The following is an 18107-nucleotide window of genomic DNA, read 5'->3' as shown; positions in this document are numbered from 1 at the left end:
CATTTGAATTTATGGTTGAAGTAAACACATCTTCTTGCAAGATGTCTGTTTTCATTCCCTTCACAAGTTAAGTAGATTAAGGAAAAAAATGGAGCATATGCTGTAACAATATCACACTGTACATCATTTATGGGTAGTGTGCATATGAGGGTATGCCGTGTGTAAAATTCTCAGTGTTTAAATCCAACACATTAGAAGTCTCTGTAAATCCCTGAAAGTCTGGTGAGCTTCCCACATAACTTCTTATACCATTTTTTTGGCTTTGTAGGGATTTCACAGGCTTCTTTCTGTTCTGACAAAATATTGGATTTTAATAAGGTTTTGTTTATCTTAGAAATGCCATTTTTTTAATTGTGACACTTAGCTGTTTTGTCTTTCTTCTCATCTGTGATCATTAAGAGTTCCTCATGCCACCATAAGCAGTACTGCCCTTCCACTAAAGCCTTGTAGAAGAGTAGCTGAAAGAACAAGTTGTGATTATACTTCAGGCATGTTTCCTTCTCTATTTTGCATGATTTAAAGGTTTTATTAATCTCTTTATGACATTCAGAACAAAATCCTGAACCAAATAAAACCATGGTGGTTTTAATAAAAATGAGATTTATTAAGGAAGGAGATGGAGCACTGGAGAAATGGGCTGTGTAACAGGTCTGAGCTAGAATGCTGCTAAGGCTTGTCTTGATTGGTCTTCTTCATGTCACTAAAAGAAGGTGAACTACCATAAACATCCTCTGGTTGAACTTACCTGTCTCCCCTCTGCCTCTTGCAACTATCAAATCTGTGAGAGTTTCTGGAATCAAATGGCTTCTTTTGAGGGTGCTTTTGCTGTGTATTTCCTTCTCATCCATGCAAGTCTTGAGCACTGCTGTAGGAGCAGTAGCCCCTGGGTGCCTCTGCAGGAGGTACTCAGCCTACCTCATCTGCAGCACACTCGTGTCTCTAGGTTAGGAACACAGCCTGAAATCCTAGTGCAGGCATCAGGTCTCCCCAGAGCAGTGCTTTCTGGTGGCATTGAACTATTAAAGTCGTCCTCTTCTGTATAATTTTAGGTTCTTTTGAAAGTGTTATACAAATGTCGCTCCTCGTCCTTTCCCCATATCTTAATTTTGAGTAAGCAGATCACAGCTCAAGTCTGTCTACCCTTTCTCCTAAATTATTGACCATGACTTTACATAGTAAATTGCACTGGCTACAAATGTTTGCTTGAACATAATTCATGACAGAGTTTAAAGAGACAGAGCTTACATATCATTTTCTCAGTTAGTAAACAACTGATGTTAATTTTGGCATTTCTCAGCTTCCAAGTGCTTAGTTTTGATAAGATGGTGTTCTTTTCAATACTTACAGTCCATTTAAATAATTTTCTTATTAAAAAGAAAAAAAAGGCAGCAGAACTTGCACCGCAAATGAAATTACATCCTGCAAAATCCTACTGACCCTCCTTTCTCTGAAAGACCTTGACTAGTCTTACAAGCATTGGAAACCAGAGCAACAGCATCCTCTGCCAGCCACCACATCCCCCAAGTGACTGTAGCCATTGCAGGGGGTGACACACACTTCTGCCATTTCCCATGCAGGGAGAATAGTGTGGCTGGGATGAAGCATGGGCTGGCAGATGCATTCTTGGGCTGGTGGCAAGAGTTAGGAAAAAACAGAAGATGCTTTGTGGAAATCTTCTACTCTGCTGTGTTTAGGTCAAACAAGGAATTACCAAATTTGGGCTTCTCTTTTTTTTATATGCACAGTAAAAAGGAAGATACCAGAGACCTTGTTGTTTTGATTCTAGACCTTAGTGAAATGCTTGCAGAAAAAACTAAGTTAAACACGAGCAGAATTTTTTTAGCCTTATTCTAATGAATAGTATCAATGAATGAAAAATAAATCAAGCCTTGAGCAGATGCTTGGAGTGGAAATTGTACTGAACATTGAGTTTTTAGCAAATGTATAAATGACTGAAAACATGCTCCTAACAATAGACTTTTTTAGGCACTTTGTTGTCAACTTGTAAATCCTAGATCAAGTCATTTAGCTTCAGAGTAATGCTTTCCCTTTTCCTGTTGTTACAATTTTTCTTATTCTTTCTGAATTTCATTATGCTGTTTTGGCCTCATAAACATCCCCAAACTGTTTGTTTTGCCTCATTTGTAAATATTTCTTCAGTTTATTTAATTTTTTTTAAAAAATTCTCTGCCTCACAAGAAGACTGAGAAGATAAGCAACTAAATATATGGAACACGTAACGTAACATAAGTTTAACTTTTGATGATTGAGGAGTCATCCTGTAAATCTCTGTCAAAATGGTTGTGATGTTAGTTAAAACTGGTAAAGCTGGATCATTACCTTCTTTAATGGCTTTACTAGCACAGAGTTTTCTCCTGCTTTCCCTATATCGTAAGGTCATTAATGAATCATTATCTATTGCTAGTAATTGCTGATCTCTTGAGAATATTGGTTTAATTATATAGGAATTGTAAGTGGAAGATACAGTTACATATTCCAATGTAGGTAGTAGTACCTTGGTGTATTATGGCTTTAAAGGATCTGGGGGTTTTTTTGTAGATTTTAATTGCTAAATGTGCCTGGTAAAATATGAATTATTGTATTACCACATGTGATAAAAGGTATACTATTGTGAGTTTCACAGTCTGCAGGTGTAACAGATGTAAGGCAAGATTAACAGGACAGAACAATAATTAAAACACAGACAACCATCTCAACAAGAAAAAAAATAATAAGTGGAGTTGAGAAACAAAAAGAAAAGGTTTATCATGTGCAAGGCAATTATTAAGGGCGTCTTAAATTCTCTGCAAATACTTGTAAAAGCAATAAAAATGTGTGAGTTTGAAAGACAGCTTTTCAGTGTGGACACTTAGTTAAGGAATTAAGATCTTCTTTCATGAATATAAAAGCTGAGTGAAGTCCTGCCATATGGCAGCATGGTTCATAGGCAATAGGGCCCTCAGTTTATAGATGCTGTGAGCTAAACATTGCTGAAAAAAAAATCAGAGAGCCGTTAGTATATATGCATTTACAACAGTATGAATTGCTTACTCCCTTTAAGACAGGAAGGTTCAAATAATTAACGGCAATATTATGGTTGGAAAAGGAAGTCCAGTTGTTCTTCAGCAGTCTACATCTGTGAAACGTGATACCTCTGGGGAATGAGATTTAATTTTCCCAGGAGAAAATACAAAAGCAGGAGAAAAAAAAGGAATGACTTCTGCTTGAGCAGAATAAACCTGCATCTACAAACGATTAACACTGCATAATGAAGTAGTAAAAAAGCAAAAGAGATTTCTAATAAAGGACTAATAACAAATCCCATTACACCATGGTGTATTTTTTTCTCTTGAAGTGTATTAGACTCTTAGCAAGGCTTTTGAATGAGACTTGGGTAGTTGTAAGCAAAGTCAGCTCAAATGCTTCAAGCTTTGCTAGGATTTCTTGCTAACAGTTTGTGTAACTTGAAAGTTGTGGTTTTACAGGTGGGAGGGGTTGCTAATGCAGGGAATGGGCTTCACACAGAGTTTGGGTAATGTTTGTGTCACCGTGGGGTAATAGTATCCCGCAGACTGGGCACTGCAGGGGAATATGCCAATATGGCAAAACTCCTTAAGTAGAATAGACATGGTATTAAATGCACTGGCTAAGCCTTGCTTTTGTGTAACAGTTCTGATTTCTTTTTCTGAGGTCTCAAAATAAGTCCTTAGGAAAGGGGTTTGGTCAGAGAGGGAAATGCAGAGTTTTTGTTTTGTTGTAGCTAATATTGGGACTTCTGTAATTACTGTACTAATATAAAAAGTTATAAGACCTCAGAACATAAATGTTTGAGATAAGAGTGAGATGATGCTTTTGAAATCGCACATTTTGACTTTTAAAGGGACACATATCTTGCAAGGAAAAGATTCTAGGTAGTGATCACTAAATCTATATGTTGATATTTTTGTGGATTGTACATATGGTTTCAGTGGCATGGGGAATAAAAGTCGAGCGAACAAAACCTTCACTCACAACAGTCCCTTTGAATTTCTTTTTTAAGAGACTGTCTTTTTGTACAGATTGTTACTGTCGTCAAAGCTTGTACTAGACAGGCATGCTGGAATTCATTCGTCCAGTATTTTCTTTATACTGGAATCAGGAAAAAAAACCCAAAAACAAAACCCCAGATGCCTTAAACCAACAATGAGTTCTGGAACAAAAATGGTTAAACATGAATTCTTACGAGTGAAACTAATCTTGAACAAGAAATTTCTAGTTGCCTTTTTAGAAATTTTTGTGAGTTTTAAAGAAAAAAAAAAAAAACTAAAAACAAAACCCCAGATGCCTTAAACGAACAATGAGTTCTGGAACAAAAGTGGTTAAACATGAATTCTTACGAGTGAAACTAATCTTGAACAAGAAATTTCTAGTTGCCTTTTTAGAAATTTTTGTGAGTTTTAAAGAATGCCTTAATTTGCTTAGCAGAAATTTGCAATCAATCTTTTCTTGCCACTGAATAAACAGATTCCACATGCATAGCTATTTGCATATCCCAGCTAAAAATGTAATTCATTATTTTTAAGTCCATTTCGTAATAACTATTTCAGGATTAATGTTACTAACTATTCTTTAGCTCATTCAAATGTGACCTTAGATAATCCTACCTAAAAAGATACAAAGCTAGTGAGTCTGTTCTGGAATAGGGCAGAGAAGTGACTTTCCTGAGGTTACTAAGTAAGTCAGTGTAAGAGTCAAAACTAGAAATGAGAAATGTAGAGGAAGTTTTCTTCTACTGCATTTCAAGCTCCCAGCCTCAAGCAAATACTGCATTTAATATGACAAATTTTCACATTTTGCTAGGAATGAAAATAGTGCAGAGATGAACAGGAATTAACAGTATAGTCTACATGCAGATTATCACTAAATCTGCAAAGATTTAAATTAAATTTACACTGTCATCCATAACAGGGAGAAAGTCCCTTCATAGTAACTGTGACCTGGTCCATTTTAGTTGCTGTTTGGCATCTGCTTCTGAATTGGCTTTTGCTTGCCTGTGCTTTTCAGGGCTTCTCATAAACCACTGTCTTCACTCTCCTGTTTTTGCTGTTCCAGGACATTCTTGCATAACATTTTCTCCCGTTCATCTTAGGTCACTATCACATTAAATGCTCAAAAATGTGGTATACAGGATTGATGTATTTTGTCCTTTGAGGGTCACCCACATAATAATATTAGTCAGTGAAGCTTCTACAGTCTCTAATGTATAATTTCTTTGATGCAGATGCAATAACGTTTCCACAAATACAATTAGTTAAGTCGTCATCACAGATCCTGACGCTTTGCAAAATTTTCTGGTAAAATGTTTAGGACTGCAGTTGATCCTGGGATACATGTCTCGACTTTACCATACTTGGTAAAATGGAGAAATAAAAATAATAACTTTTCCCTTTTATTTCAGGCGATGGGTAAGGCTCCTGTTTGGACGTGAATTCCCTCTTCAGGATCTTCTGGTTGTCTGGGATGCTCTGTTTGCTGACAGTATCACCCTGAATTTAGTCGACTACATTTTTGTAGCCATGTTGTTGTATATCAGAGATGCCTGTAAGTATCAGCTGTCTTACAGGTTTTTTTTTTAAGAATGCAAACCTATTCTTTGAAAGAAAAAGAGACCTTAAAAACTCTAAATTTCATTATTACTTTTTTAACATACTGAAAATCATTCCAAATACTAGGAGAGGAGCTATTTATTATCAGACATGGCCTGCTGTATTTATGAAACAAATTGTATCTTGGAGTTAAATGCAGGTTTGTTTTGTGAGTAGTTCTGTCTTTTTACGTGGAGTTGCAGATTTTATGTGCTCTGAATGATACAGACAAGTATAGAGCTCCACCTTCTGACCAAGCTCATGAATTGAGTCGAGCTTCCCTGTGACACTTGAAATATTTGTATGCTGTTCCCCTGTGAGAAAGGAGAAAATGCACAACGGCTCACAATTTTTGAAGAGATATCTTGAGTAAAACACAAAGATGTGTAGCAATTACTGAATATGTTTATTCTTTGCAAGAGTGCCATCTAAAAAAAAATTACCATTTATTTTATTTCGGTTCAGTACACCTGAAATTTGTGCACAGGTGAATTCTTATAATTTAGTGATGACCAGTAATATTAAGTTGGGACAAACAAGCAATCAAGAAAATTTTGTTAGCTTATATAACTGTAAATGGGAGGAGAAAGATAATGATAATTGAGGCATTTATTTCTGTCCTATCAGATTCTGCAAAAAATTCTGTATGCAACTGATGCAACAAAGTATGCATTTCACAGCAAGATGTATGGCTGTCATTAAGTATATGAATTCTATAGCAAGTTATTCAGAGTTAAGTATATACCATCTGTAAGCTTTAGGTTATAACAAGGTCACATATTTGACACAATTTTGTATTCTAGGACATAGGAAGTTTTCAACATCTGTGGTTCCTATTTTAGGGCCTAGTCTTGAAAATATAATGTGGTACTTTACACGTACATGTTGTTCCACTGCCTGCCTTCATGTGTTTTTTAATTACTTTTTAATAAACATGCAGAATATAGAGCTACCTTTCATTCCTCTCAAAAAAACTGGACATTTAATTCTGGTCAGAGGTTTCAAAATTAATGCTGATGTTTCAGGATGATCTGATTCCAGGTCATTATGTTTTGCAGACTAAATCTGACTTGTTTATATGCAGTAAACTGAAGTAATTTAAGTTTTTTGGTAGTGATACATTCTGAAGAGGCATGTAAGAAAGTTTCTTAGCATCAGTATTTTATTCTGTGTCATTGCTTACATTTTAAAAATACAGCACATAGAACTGGGCTTCTAAAAAGCCTCTCTCTTCTTGGGGAGGGATAATTGTTCTGGCTTTGTTTTCTTTTGATTTTTGTTGTTGAAGTACAAGTATCAGTATGAGTTAACTAAAATGTGAGCTAAAAATGTGTTTCAGGCTTTTGTATGAAATCAATCTCCCTCTTTTCTCTGAACTTCCCAGGCTTAGTGAATAGAGTAGTAAATAGCTTTGCAGTGTAGTATGTTTACCAAAATGAGAGGCAAAGTCCTCTCATCAGGACAGCTAATACTTTATATTTTGACTGTTTCTGTAATAAGTAACTTCTTTTTCTACAGATGGACCTAATTAGTTACCCTAAGCATAATAGAATGAGGAAGCAAAATATGTCATAAATACTGTAAAGTTGAATATGTTTTTCCAAAGTCAAGCTCAAGCCGTAACAATTTCCACAGTTCGTGATTGCATAAAAAACCTTTTATTATATTTCTGTAAAAGTAATTTTTCTGGTTTTCCTCATGTTTTTTACTGCTGATAATATTTGAGCTTTGAACAGAGTTCAAAGTTGTAGTAATTTTAAAAAACATTTTCAAATAAAGTAAGTTTATAAAGCTTCTCTTTATTTGGTGAAAAGAAACATAAGCTCAAAACATCCAATGGTGATAATCATCTTTAATTTAAATAAACCATCGGGAAATTTTTAGTTCAGAAACTTCGAAACAATAAGAACAATAATAAAGCTCCTACAATATTATGTTATAAAAATGTCAAATATAAGCAATTATAATAATACAGTACTCAAAGCATTTGAAAGTTTAGAAATTGTGCTGATTCTTTTATAACTACACATTTGGGGATGGGTGAAAGTTGCTGGTTTGAGAATTGATAATTTTTTTTCTGTGCTCTATTATGATGTTCTCAAGGACATGATTTTAAAAACTATTTTTCTGCTGTATTTCTCATCTTTTAGTTTTGAAATCCTCTGTTGCTCAAACAATATATTATGCAAGGAGAAGGGAACATTTAGATTATTAGATTATTGCTTATATATTTTAGAGATTACAGGTACATAATCACGTTCACAGCCATTCTGTAAACTGCTCTGTTCAGTTTTACACCTGTATCCATGTCCAAGCAGATCTTTGTGGAGTGATAATCCAAGTCTAAGGTTGTGTACCAGTGTAGCTGTAAGTTTTTATTAATTATTTCTGTGTTTCTTTGAAAAAATACTTGCAAAACTTTTTTTTTTTAATCTGTCAAATCAGAAGCATGAATATTTGCTTCTGTTTCACCAGTGTGATGAAATCAGAATGGAGGGAAGGGTGTGATGCAAAAATAGATGCATTTTATCTACTTCCTTCCAAGGAGGACAAGAATGAACGAACTTGGAAGACCTATCTATATTTTGCATAGTAAATTAATGCCATTATTGCACCAGGAGCTAATTTTGACTGATCAGTATTAGAATAAGGGTATTTTTATCTTGTTTCCACTTGATGAGTAGGTATGGCCATTGTTAGAATTTAGCTTTTCATCTCTAAAAGTACTGTGAATATTTTGAGAGAAATAAAGGAGCCATAGCTTCTTCTTAGAGGAACTGTTTAGTTATTTTTGTTATACTGCAAGATGTTCATTTGTCTATGTTTAACTCAATTTAGGGGCTACTAAGGAGAATGTGGCCATGAGTAAAGCAGCAGGGGGAAGTAATCTCACCCTTCCAAGGTTATGAACTAATCTGGATATAGGATCAGTGACATCAAATATTAAACTTTTAAGAAATTAAATGTATCAGAAAATTTATACTTTGTTGAGGACAGTACTGTGAATTTTCAGATTTTCCACCACATTAGTGTTGCTTGTATCCAGGAGTGATTATTGGGCAAACAGAGAAAGGTCAGTCTCTTCTACAGCAGAAGGGAGAAGGCAATTGGAAGGACTCTGTGCACTGAATTACAATATTAATAAAAGGGCAGTAAGATTTTTTTTCTCTATGGAGAAGACTCTCCATAGAGAATTCTCTCTTCCTTTCCCTAGAAATGCCGGTCGCATTCTTCTCTGGGGAAGTGAGAACTTGTGGTTCACAGTAGAAGTTGGATCCAGATGTGACTCTCACTAAGACAATGAGAGAAGGAAAAGCACAGCTGAAGAATCACCAAGCAGCTGGACACACCAGCTACTGCTGAGATTGGATATTTGTATTTCACAGAATTTCCTTCCAAAAGCTTAATCTCACAGATGATTCTTAGAAATCCAACACCAATAGGCCAATTCCATTTTGGTTTACTGCTGTTAAAATCTATAATTTTTAAGAAAACTGCCCCTGTGTAGTGTAATATTACATAGAATGGTTGGGTTGGAAGGGACCTTCAAGCATCATCTAGACCAATCCCCTGGCATGGGCAGAGACATATTCCACTAGACCAGATTGCTTGAAGCCCCATCCAGCCTGACCTGGAACACTTCCAAGGGCATCCACAACATCTATGGGCAACCTGTGCCAGTGTTCACCACCCTCACAGTAAAGAATTTCTTCCCTATGTCCAATCTAAATCTACCCTCTTTCAGTTTAAATATGTGGGGGAAACCCTGAAGATAAAAAAAACCCCATATATAAAACTTAGCAGGTCTTCCTTTTAAAGTGCAGGAACTTTATTAACTTTCTGGATGATAAGGATTTTTGTCAAGGGTCAAGTCTGCATCATTAAAATAAATCCATTTTTTAAAATATTTCATTTTCTCAATATCTGTGAGACAGCAAAGAACTCTTCCAGGAAAAATAAAGAAAAAGTATTTTTAATCCATTTTACATTGCAGAATAGAACACATACTTAGTGTTCAAAAGAGAAGCACATTGATGTTACTGTCTATCATTTATAAAACTATTTAGCATTTAATATCAGTATTCACTTTTTTTATTTGGTTTGGTAAAAAGGCGTCATGATCACAACTGCAGTTCAGTATCTTAAATTTGATTTACGTATGAGAGTTTGATTGGGTATGTTCTGTGTGGTGCTCGTATTATGCTATGAAAGAACTCTAACGGAGGCCATTGTATTGTGTTCATTATGCCAGCTTTGTGACTTCAAGAAGAAAAAGCAGGTACCTGCATATGAACAAGAAAAACAAAGGGTAGGAAAAAAAAAAAACAGGCAGAACAGATAAAGAATGAGTAGGATAAGTGAGTGCTTTACAAATGAAAGCAGATGTATGAAATTACAAGCTGTCGGATCAGCAACGGAAATGAAGATGATAAAGTGGTTCCTTACACAGATTATAATTATTCATTTTGCCCAGTCCTGCATCTTTTCCCCATAATCCTCTTGTTGAGGGAGGAAAGGTGCAGGAGGATATGAGGCTTATTCACATGAAAGAAAATAAAGTAAACCATTTAAATTTCCCTGTCTGCAAAACTGCCCTTTATTTTGCTTTATATTGATTCAAAATAATTTTGTATTTGCAATATCCTGATTAATTAAAGGTATTTCTTACTACACCTAAAGTTCTCAGAATAGTAAAGTTTGTTAGAAATTTATTTACAATTACTATTGTTGGAGGCTGTCTTTATGTTGCAGAGTGGAGGCATCATTAACAGGCATTGCTTTGACAGCTGTGGCAGATGGATTGCCTGGATTTAGATGGTGCAAAAGAAATGAAGTAGTTTACATAGACCTGCTTGAAAAGATGTCTTTAATAATTGCACTCATAATTAGATTGATTTGGGAAGGAAAGAAAAAAAAAAAAAACAGAAGATGACAATTACAAGCAAAAAGCCATAGCTAGAGTATGCTTACATAGATTCTGATAAAATCAAATAGATTAAAACAAAATTGCAAAATTTCATAAAGCATGCTGAAATTTTTCTCGAATAAGTGAAAAAATCTAAACAAGTAAATGGTGTACTATATTTTTTAGTATTTATGAAATCAAAATCTAATCTTTTCCCTTTTTCCTGAATATTTTGTGAAGTTTCTGATTTAGAAGAAAACAATGAGTTGTTGAATAATTTTACATATTCATAGGTATCTGAGTGTGTGTATGTAATGTAAAAATGTATTTAAGAACAACATAAAAGATATTTCAGCAGAAATTGGTCAGAGTGGGGCAACCTTATCATGAAGCCATAAATGCAAATTATCACATTTAAATTTAGATGTCTGTGGAGGAGTGTCTGAAAAGTCCATGTTCATTTTGCAGTATAGAACTAGTTCTTGAAGCTGATGGTATTTCCTTGAGCTCCACTGACTGGGGCAGGCACAGCTACAGAGGTCTGAACCGAAGCATCTGAATCTGAAAGATAACGTAAATGTCTATGACATAAAGTTGTAGTTTTAGAACTCTTCTTAAATATACTGGACCAAGTGCAGTCACAAGGCTTGATGATGTGTATCTCCTTTTACTCTGAGCACTGCTTGAGTTCTGAGAAACCGTGTGGGAAAAGACAACCAAATCTGAACTGTAGTGAATTTACTGTTTTGGAATATCAAAGTAAGACAGTAATATTTTCTCTCTCTCTCTTTTATTTTTATTTTAATTCTAGTGATTTCAAGTAATTATCAGACCTGTTTGGGACTTCTTATGCATTATCCACCTATTGGAGATGTTCACTCCCTTATCCTAAGAGCACTTTTTCTCCGAGATCCAAAGGTGAGAAGCTCCCTCTCTTATGCTCTTATGCCCTCTCTATGAAGTTAATAACATATACATTTTGGAAACTAAATGATGGTTTTGAGTTTCTCCTCATCTGACAAAAGAGCTGAAGGGAAGAGTTGGAAACAGAGTAGAAACAAGTTCCTTTACTCTTTCAAGGATACTTTAAAGGACACTTTGCTAAAGTTATCCAGGAGCTCTGGTAACTGCAGATGTGCTCTTTAGAATAACTTTGCTTGGTATTCTGCACAGACATCTTTTAGGATAAAGCATACTTTTCAGGGAAACACTAATATTACTATTAAAATCTAGTAAGCTGTATAGAAAGCATCATGCAATTTCATCTGAAAGACCTTTTTCATGGGATTTCTGGGATTAATCACTGTTAATCCTTAAAGAACTAGCCCTGCTATATATATAATGGTTATGTGATGGTTTTTTGATTAAAAACAAGAGTTTGATGTTACAGCCTTTAAGGATTCACATGTATAAAATGTATAAATTCATACATTTTATTCCACATATTTTTAGCATACAGTTTCTGATGTACTCATCCATTAAAAAAAAATAAAGGAAAACTTCTTCCTGTTTCAGAATAGCACGTGTATATGTGTGGGGATAATATAGAGGAGACACTCACTATATAGTGGATAAAGTGCTTGAGATGAAGCTGTACACAGTGATCTTTGCTTACTCAGATCTCTGGCAGATAGCAGAATTTGTGCTACTGTTTTTGAAATGTCTTTGTACATGTCCCATTAGTAGGTTGCCAGTGTAAAATCTGATTTCCCTCATCTTCTTGATGCACAACATCTTTGAAAGGAAAAAAATTCATCACTTCTGCACTCTGACTGCCTTCTGCAAAATTTCATTCAGTACCAGTGTTTACACTTTTATGGATTAAGAAAAAAATTGTCTCTTTGTTTTTCTATATCAGTTTTTTGCAGAAATCTGTATCCTTATAGCTGCTTTTTTCATTCCTCTCAGGCACAAAGATTTCTTTCATGATGAGAAGTAAAATGTATCATCTTTTCAGTGTGTAAGAAAGTTTCTAACGTTAGATCTCAGGAATCTTTCTTAAGATTTTGGCAGCAGTCCGTGAAATCAAACTGCCCAGCATTTATTTATGCACTTTCATAGCAAAAAAAATAGAAATATTTTTTAGAAGAAAGATACAAAGGGAAGAAAATCTTGCTCAGTTATCCATCTGAATTCAATTTGTCATCTGTCGTTTATTGAAGAGATATGTTAAACAATAAAGTGATTACTAATAATTCAGCTGTCCTCTGAAACTTGCTAGGCAGCATACAGGATATCCTATCAGCTGAAGGGGGCAAAAATTAACCACCACCTTCCCACAAGGAAGCTTAATCACTATTCCACTCCTTGTGCTCTTGTCTCCAACAGAATGAAGTTGTCAGGCTCAAAAGACCTTGGTGTCCTATTAATTAACATCCTCAGGTGGGCTTTGGTTACCTTTCAGATAAATACTGGATGTAGTTCTATCATGTCTTTCATGTAGTTCTCCCTCTGCTCAGGTGAAATAGTACTTGAAACTGTTGCAAAGAGTGGTAGTTGCTTTTTCAATTTAAATATGACAAAATGCAATTGTTTCTCATTTCTGAGCTGTACTTTTCTGTTTGGGAAATACTCTGAAGGTTGAGAAGTTCTGATTTCCAGAGAATGAAGAGCCTAAGGGACTTGCAGCCACCTCTAATTTTACACTGGATCTTTGTGTTAAGGCTGCGTAAACGGATCAGGACTTCTTACAGTAAGGAAGTAAAACTGTTCTAAAGGGTCATTCTAAAACTAAAAAATAGCTCCTGGTCTGAGAAATAGATACATTGTCAGGGCTATGACTTGAGTACCTGTTTCTTACCTTTTCCTAGGTGTGACTGTTCAGTCTCTTTCATATATCTGAAATAGAAGTCCTGGTGTTCTGTAAGACCTATGTACAAACATTTCCAAGTCTGTCAACATCGTTCAGGAAAAGGAATGAAAAGGAAGACCCAACAAGGCATCATGGCTGCTGTAGGAATCTAAAGTCAGTGAACAGATTATATAGAAAAATAAGTGGGAAAATTATCCTTTTTTTTTTTTTTTTTTTTTTTTTTTTTTGCTAGTTGCATAGAAATAATTCAGTTTGGCCTTATTCCCTGTGCAGATAAAAGGAGATTTGAAGAAATGACAAAGAGATTTTAGTCTGTAGTGCAACTTGTAATTAACAAATTCAGTGCTTAATTATTTTTCTTCCTTCTTTCATGTTTTCCTGTGCATTTCTCCATCACAAGCTTCTGGTTTCTAATAGCAAATTACATTTGGTTCAGTACAATTTTATCTCTCCTTATCCAGGGCCAAGATTTTCTGCATGGCATGTCTTCCAGGGTTTTGCTTGGGTTTCAATATGTGAAATCAGGGAACTCTTCCTGGAGAAGTGGCTTATTTCATGAACATACTGAGAATGTTCAATGCTGTTCCAAATATCTGAGAGAAGCTTGCTCTCTTGCTCCTTGGAGCTTTAAATCTCAGCTGGACAAGAAATGCAGTTTAGAAGTCATGGCCAATTGGAAACAGGAATCTACTCTTGTAGATATTAGTTTGCTAATATATATGTATGTTGTCTTCCATATTATTTTTGCAGCTAGGAAAATACCAAATCATTTTACAGAGGGGAGGTTGTGAGGTATTTGGACTAAAAAAGGTTAGAGGTAGGTGGATAAAACGGAAAGGTTCTAAAGGAACAATCTTGTCATAAATGGTGAAGTTGTTATCAGATGTTAAACCTGATACAGCTTTTCCATCTGTTACTTCCAGTTCTGGAGGTAACCTGGGTTTGTATATCTAAAAACATGCATTATTTTTTCTCTTTCCTTGCTCTGACATAACAGGTATTTCCTTCTTCCTTTTTGTCATGTAGTCTATCAGGGGAGCTACACTTAGGCTTGACGAACCTCTCGCATTTTTTTGCCTCTTTTCACTGCAGTCATCACCAGGAGAACAACCTAAATGTCAGAAGAAAGCTGTACTTAAAAGATGAGGGGCATTTTTTTCTTGAAGATGGACAAGTACAATTTCCTGACCTTTTATGAAATCAAACCTTACCAGAAGCTTTAGCATTATCCAGTATTAACAATAATATGAAAAGTAATTAGTACTTGCCATTAACCTAATGCTTGCAGCAGCATTCCTGCTCACTTTGCGAACCCCAGTTGGCAGCTGAGATGAGAGAACATTTCAGATACCACATCCCTGATATTTTTCAGTGCCACAGAAGAGAAATACACTTCTCTGCAATAGATGACAAGAAGTTAATGCACCTGTCTCTGAGGGGGGGCCTAAGAGATACTAATTTTACAGGCATGAGTATGGATCAATGCGGGATAATTGAATTTCAGCCTTTTCTGCATTTGGCTAGCACCACTTCTTAGGAAAACATGGAATGAAAAGCTCAAATCAGTGTTGTTGTCTTTGTATAGGGTGATAAAGTTAACCTGCTTAGCAGAGTATTTGTTTCACATTTCTAATCTTTGAACAGATAATTGCCTCAATTATTTATATTAAAGTAACTTCTATGCACTTACAGTCCTTCTGAATATAAAAGTAGAGCTTCTTATGGAAGAATGAGCTATTAAAATTGTGTATATGTGAAATGAAAAAATAAGGGAAGGTTCTTTAATGTATATCCAAAAACATTTACTGAAGGTGTGTGTCTGCATATTTAATACACCATGAGTGGCTCATTTCCTTCACTTTTTTTCCTTATCAAAACTATTGAGTACTGTTAATTTTCACAGCAAAGGCAGCAAAATTAAAAAGCAGAGATATGGAGATAGGGCATTGGAAAAATATAAAGTGATTAAAAAACATAGTTCTAACTAGAGTTGTTCAAATAAAAAAAAAATTAAAAAACCCAATTAGAAACAAAAGTCATAGAAAATGTGAACATATTGTGTTCCTTAAATAACCAGATGTTCTTTCCTTCCTGAAGGCAGCCAGGGCTAGGAATAAAAGGTTTAAAACTATTGTTTTAAGTTAACTGTGAATTTTGAAAATCTGTTTTCACCCTTTAGCAAATAAAATTCTAATACAGCAACATAAGCAAAGTAATTTTCATCTTTGGGTGTTCTTATTTGTACGTTGTTCTATGTTGAAGTGTTAACCTTATCACAATGACTTATTAGAAAACTAAAACACTACATAGAATGTTACAGGTTTGCACCACATACTACGAACCTGACAACTATCCTTTGTCTGAAAGCTTACTGTATTTAATCTCATTTTTTCTTTAAAATAAGTTTGCTTTCAGGTATTTTAGCATGGTGAGTTGTCTCATTCGTTGAGCAAGCTGTTTAGGAACTTAATTCAGTGGAGACATCTTTTATCATAAGCTATCAATTAAAAAAAAAAGAATACACTTTGTTGATGGAAATAATTTTGTTACTTATGCTAATAATATTATAGCTACTGCTGCTGTTATTTTCTCAACATTGTATTTTAGCTGTTTGCTGACACTGAAAGTGGCTATATAATAATATTAAACTCTAGCTAAATCTATGGAGAAGCATACATGACATTTCAAAGAAGTCGTATTAGTTCATCATGACTGAAATTACAGGTACTGCCAGAAAACTTAAGGAATAAAATATGGTCATGATCACTCAAATAAGGAATAGTTGGAAAAATCTGTATTCTAGCTTTAATACTATTCACTATCTGAGCAATGAGTGACAAGGGGAAAACGCATTGCTGAAATTTTGAACCAAACTCTTTGTACATTTATTTTCAGCTGAATTTTCTTCTTAAGTAGCTGCCATCATCTCATAGTTTTCTCCAAGCTGGTTTCATGTGCCTGAAAGGCTGTTGAGTTTCACTTTCTTCTTCTTCAGATAAATTCTTTTCTATACACTCATTAACTGAGGTGCTGCTGCAGAGCTGCAACTGTCCTTTGAACGCTGCCGTTATGTCAGTATTGTTGTTTTGCCGTTTGTGGCAGGCGAAAAGCAGGTTTGGGGTTGTTTTGTTTGTTTGTTAGCATTGTGTGTGCAATCTGGCATTAATTACCTCTCTTTAATGACCAGATTGCAGCCAATCAGAAGTTGGGATCTGGCGCTGCTCCGGCATTAGCAGCTCATTAATTTGTACCTCCACGCAGGGGTACCGCTGGGGTGCGGGTCCACTTCTGTACAGGGGTACCAGCAAGGGGGAGGGGGACTCTGAACAAACATTCTTGTTTTTTAGTTTTGATCATGAGGAATGTGACTGATATTTCAGGAGCAATAATACACTGGGGGGGGGGGGGGGGGTTAGGTGCATGACAAGTAAGTTATCAGGATGCTGGGATAATGGATATCCTAGTGCAGTATGAGCTGCCTGTACTTTAAGTAAGGAGAATTGCCTGACTGAGTAAGGTCACCTATACTTTAAATGAGTCATACCTTTAAATGGGATATTATTGATAAAGGGAATGAGGTTTTCCAGAAAAGCTAACTATATATCTCTTCATCTGTGAGAAAAGGGCTTATGAGAAACAAAATATAAGTGCATTTACTTTTAGGGATTCACAGAGAACTTCTGTTTGCATCCATTTCTGAAAGTTTAAGATCTTGCATATTCAGTGCAAGGTAGATAGAGTTTTTATGGACAAAAATGTGGCACTATTCTTGACATGACCTCTGCTTCTATAACCACATTCAATTCCTTGTAGTGAACTCAAGCATTTTGATGTTCTAATATTCCCATTTGCAAATACAGTGAGGTTAGATGTAATTTAAACACTTTAAATAAATCAGTGTTTTTTCTGTAACTACATGCTAAGCTTTTTAATGATGGCCATGATATTAACTTACTCTTTGTTTATGTTCATGTTCTTAAAATGAGAAACTTACATTTTCCAATGAAATAGTCTATGCTTTGTTTAAAGAATTATTGATTTAAATATTCAGTTATTGTGTTTCATTAATAGAATAAGGTATGACAGGCGGCTAAGAGTTTAATGATAAATTACTTGGAATAACCATGTTGCCATAGTACCACATAAAAATAGTAAGTGTACCATGAATTAAAAATCTGCTTCATTTTTGTACATTTGTTTCAACACCTTCTTTCCCAGTGCACCTATGCATTTTAGAATACAAAAAGGTTACATGGTCAATACTTGTGATACAATAGCTTTGTTATCTCTCTCAAAGTTCATTACAATCTCTTCACTGGTACATGAACCATTTAATCCACCCACCATAAAATAGTCATCCTCAATATATCCTGTATCTCACAAGCAATATTTTCAGGAAAAAAAACTTGGAAAGTGATTGATTAGTCATCTAGTGAAGACTTTTCAAATGAGAAACCTTTCAAAGTCCTTCTCATTCTGCAGCACCATATGCAAGACAGTAGTCATCACTCGAGGGAGAAAGCCAATCTCTAGGATTGCCAATGGCAACGCAATTCCCAAGTGTTGCTTTCTCTGTAGTGTTGCATACACGGGCCAGCTGTGTGGGTAAGAACTCACAAATACCATAGCCAGCTAAGCTAAACAACCATTACATTTAAATTTATATGGTGGGAAATAATACAGAATAAAGCAAAGCTTCCACAACAGTGACACCTCGCATAGTTAAAGCCATGCCACAGGTAAGATGGTGCAGAAGCAAAGGACT

The 18107-nt window shown here is 35.2% G+C and overlaps 1 protein-coding gene across 6 annotated transcripts in view; it reads left to right on the top strand.

The window, feature by feature from the left end:
• Window positions 1–18107, top strand: part of TBC1D5 (TBC1 domain family member 5) — a 315300-nt gene that overhangs the window by 230681 nt on the left and 66512 nt on the right. For all 6 annotated transcript variants that reach the window (XM_083858412.1, XM_083858415.1, XM_083858416.1 and 3 more), the window contains 2 exons: window positions 5438–5580; window positions 11342–11448. In XM_083858412.1, coding sequence (XP_083714538.1) covers window positions 5438–5580; window positions 11342–11448 — 250 coding nt within the window. The remainder of the gene's footprint in view (window positions 1–5437; window positions 5581–11341; window positions 11449–18107) is intronic.

This window comes from Zosterops lateralis, assembly GCF_965231275.1.
Source record: "Zosterops lateralis genome assembly, chromosome: 1".
In the NCBI taxonomy this organism is placed as follows: Eukaryota; Metazoa; Chordata; class Aves; order Passeriformes; family Zosteropidae; genus Zosterops; species Zosterops lateralis.
This window is presented reverse-complemented; position numbering and strand designations above follow the sequence as displayed.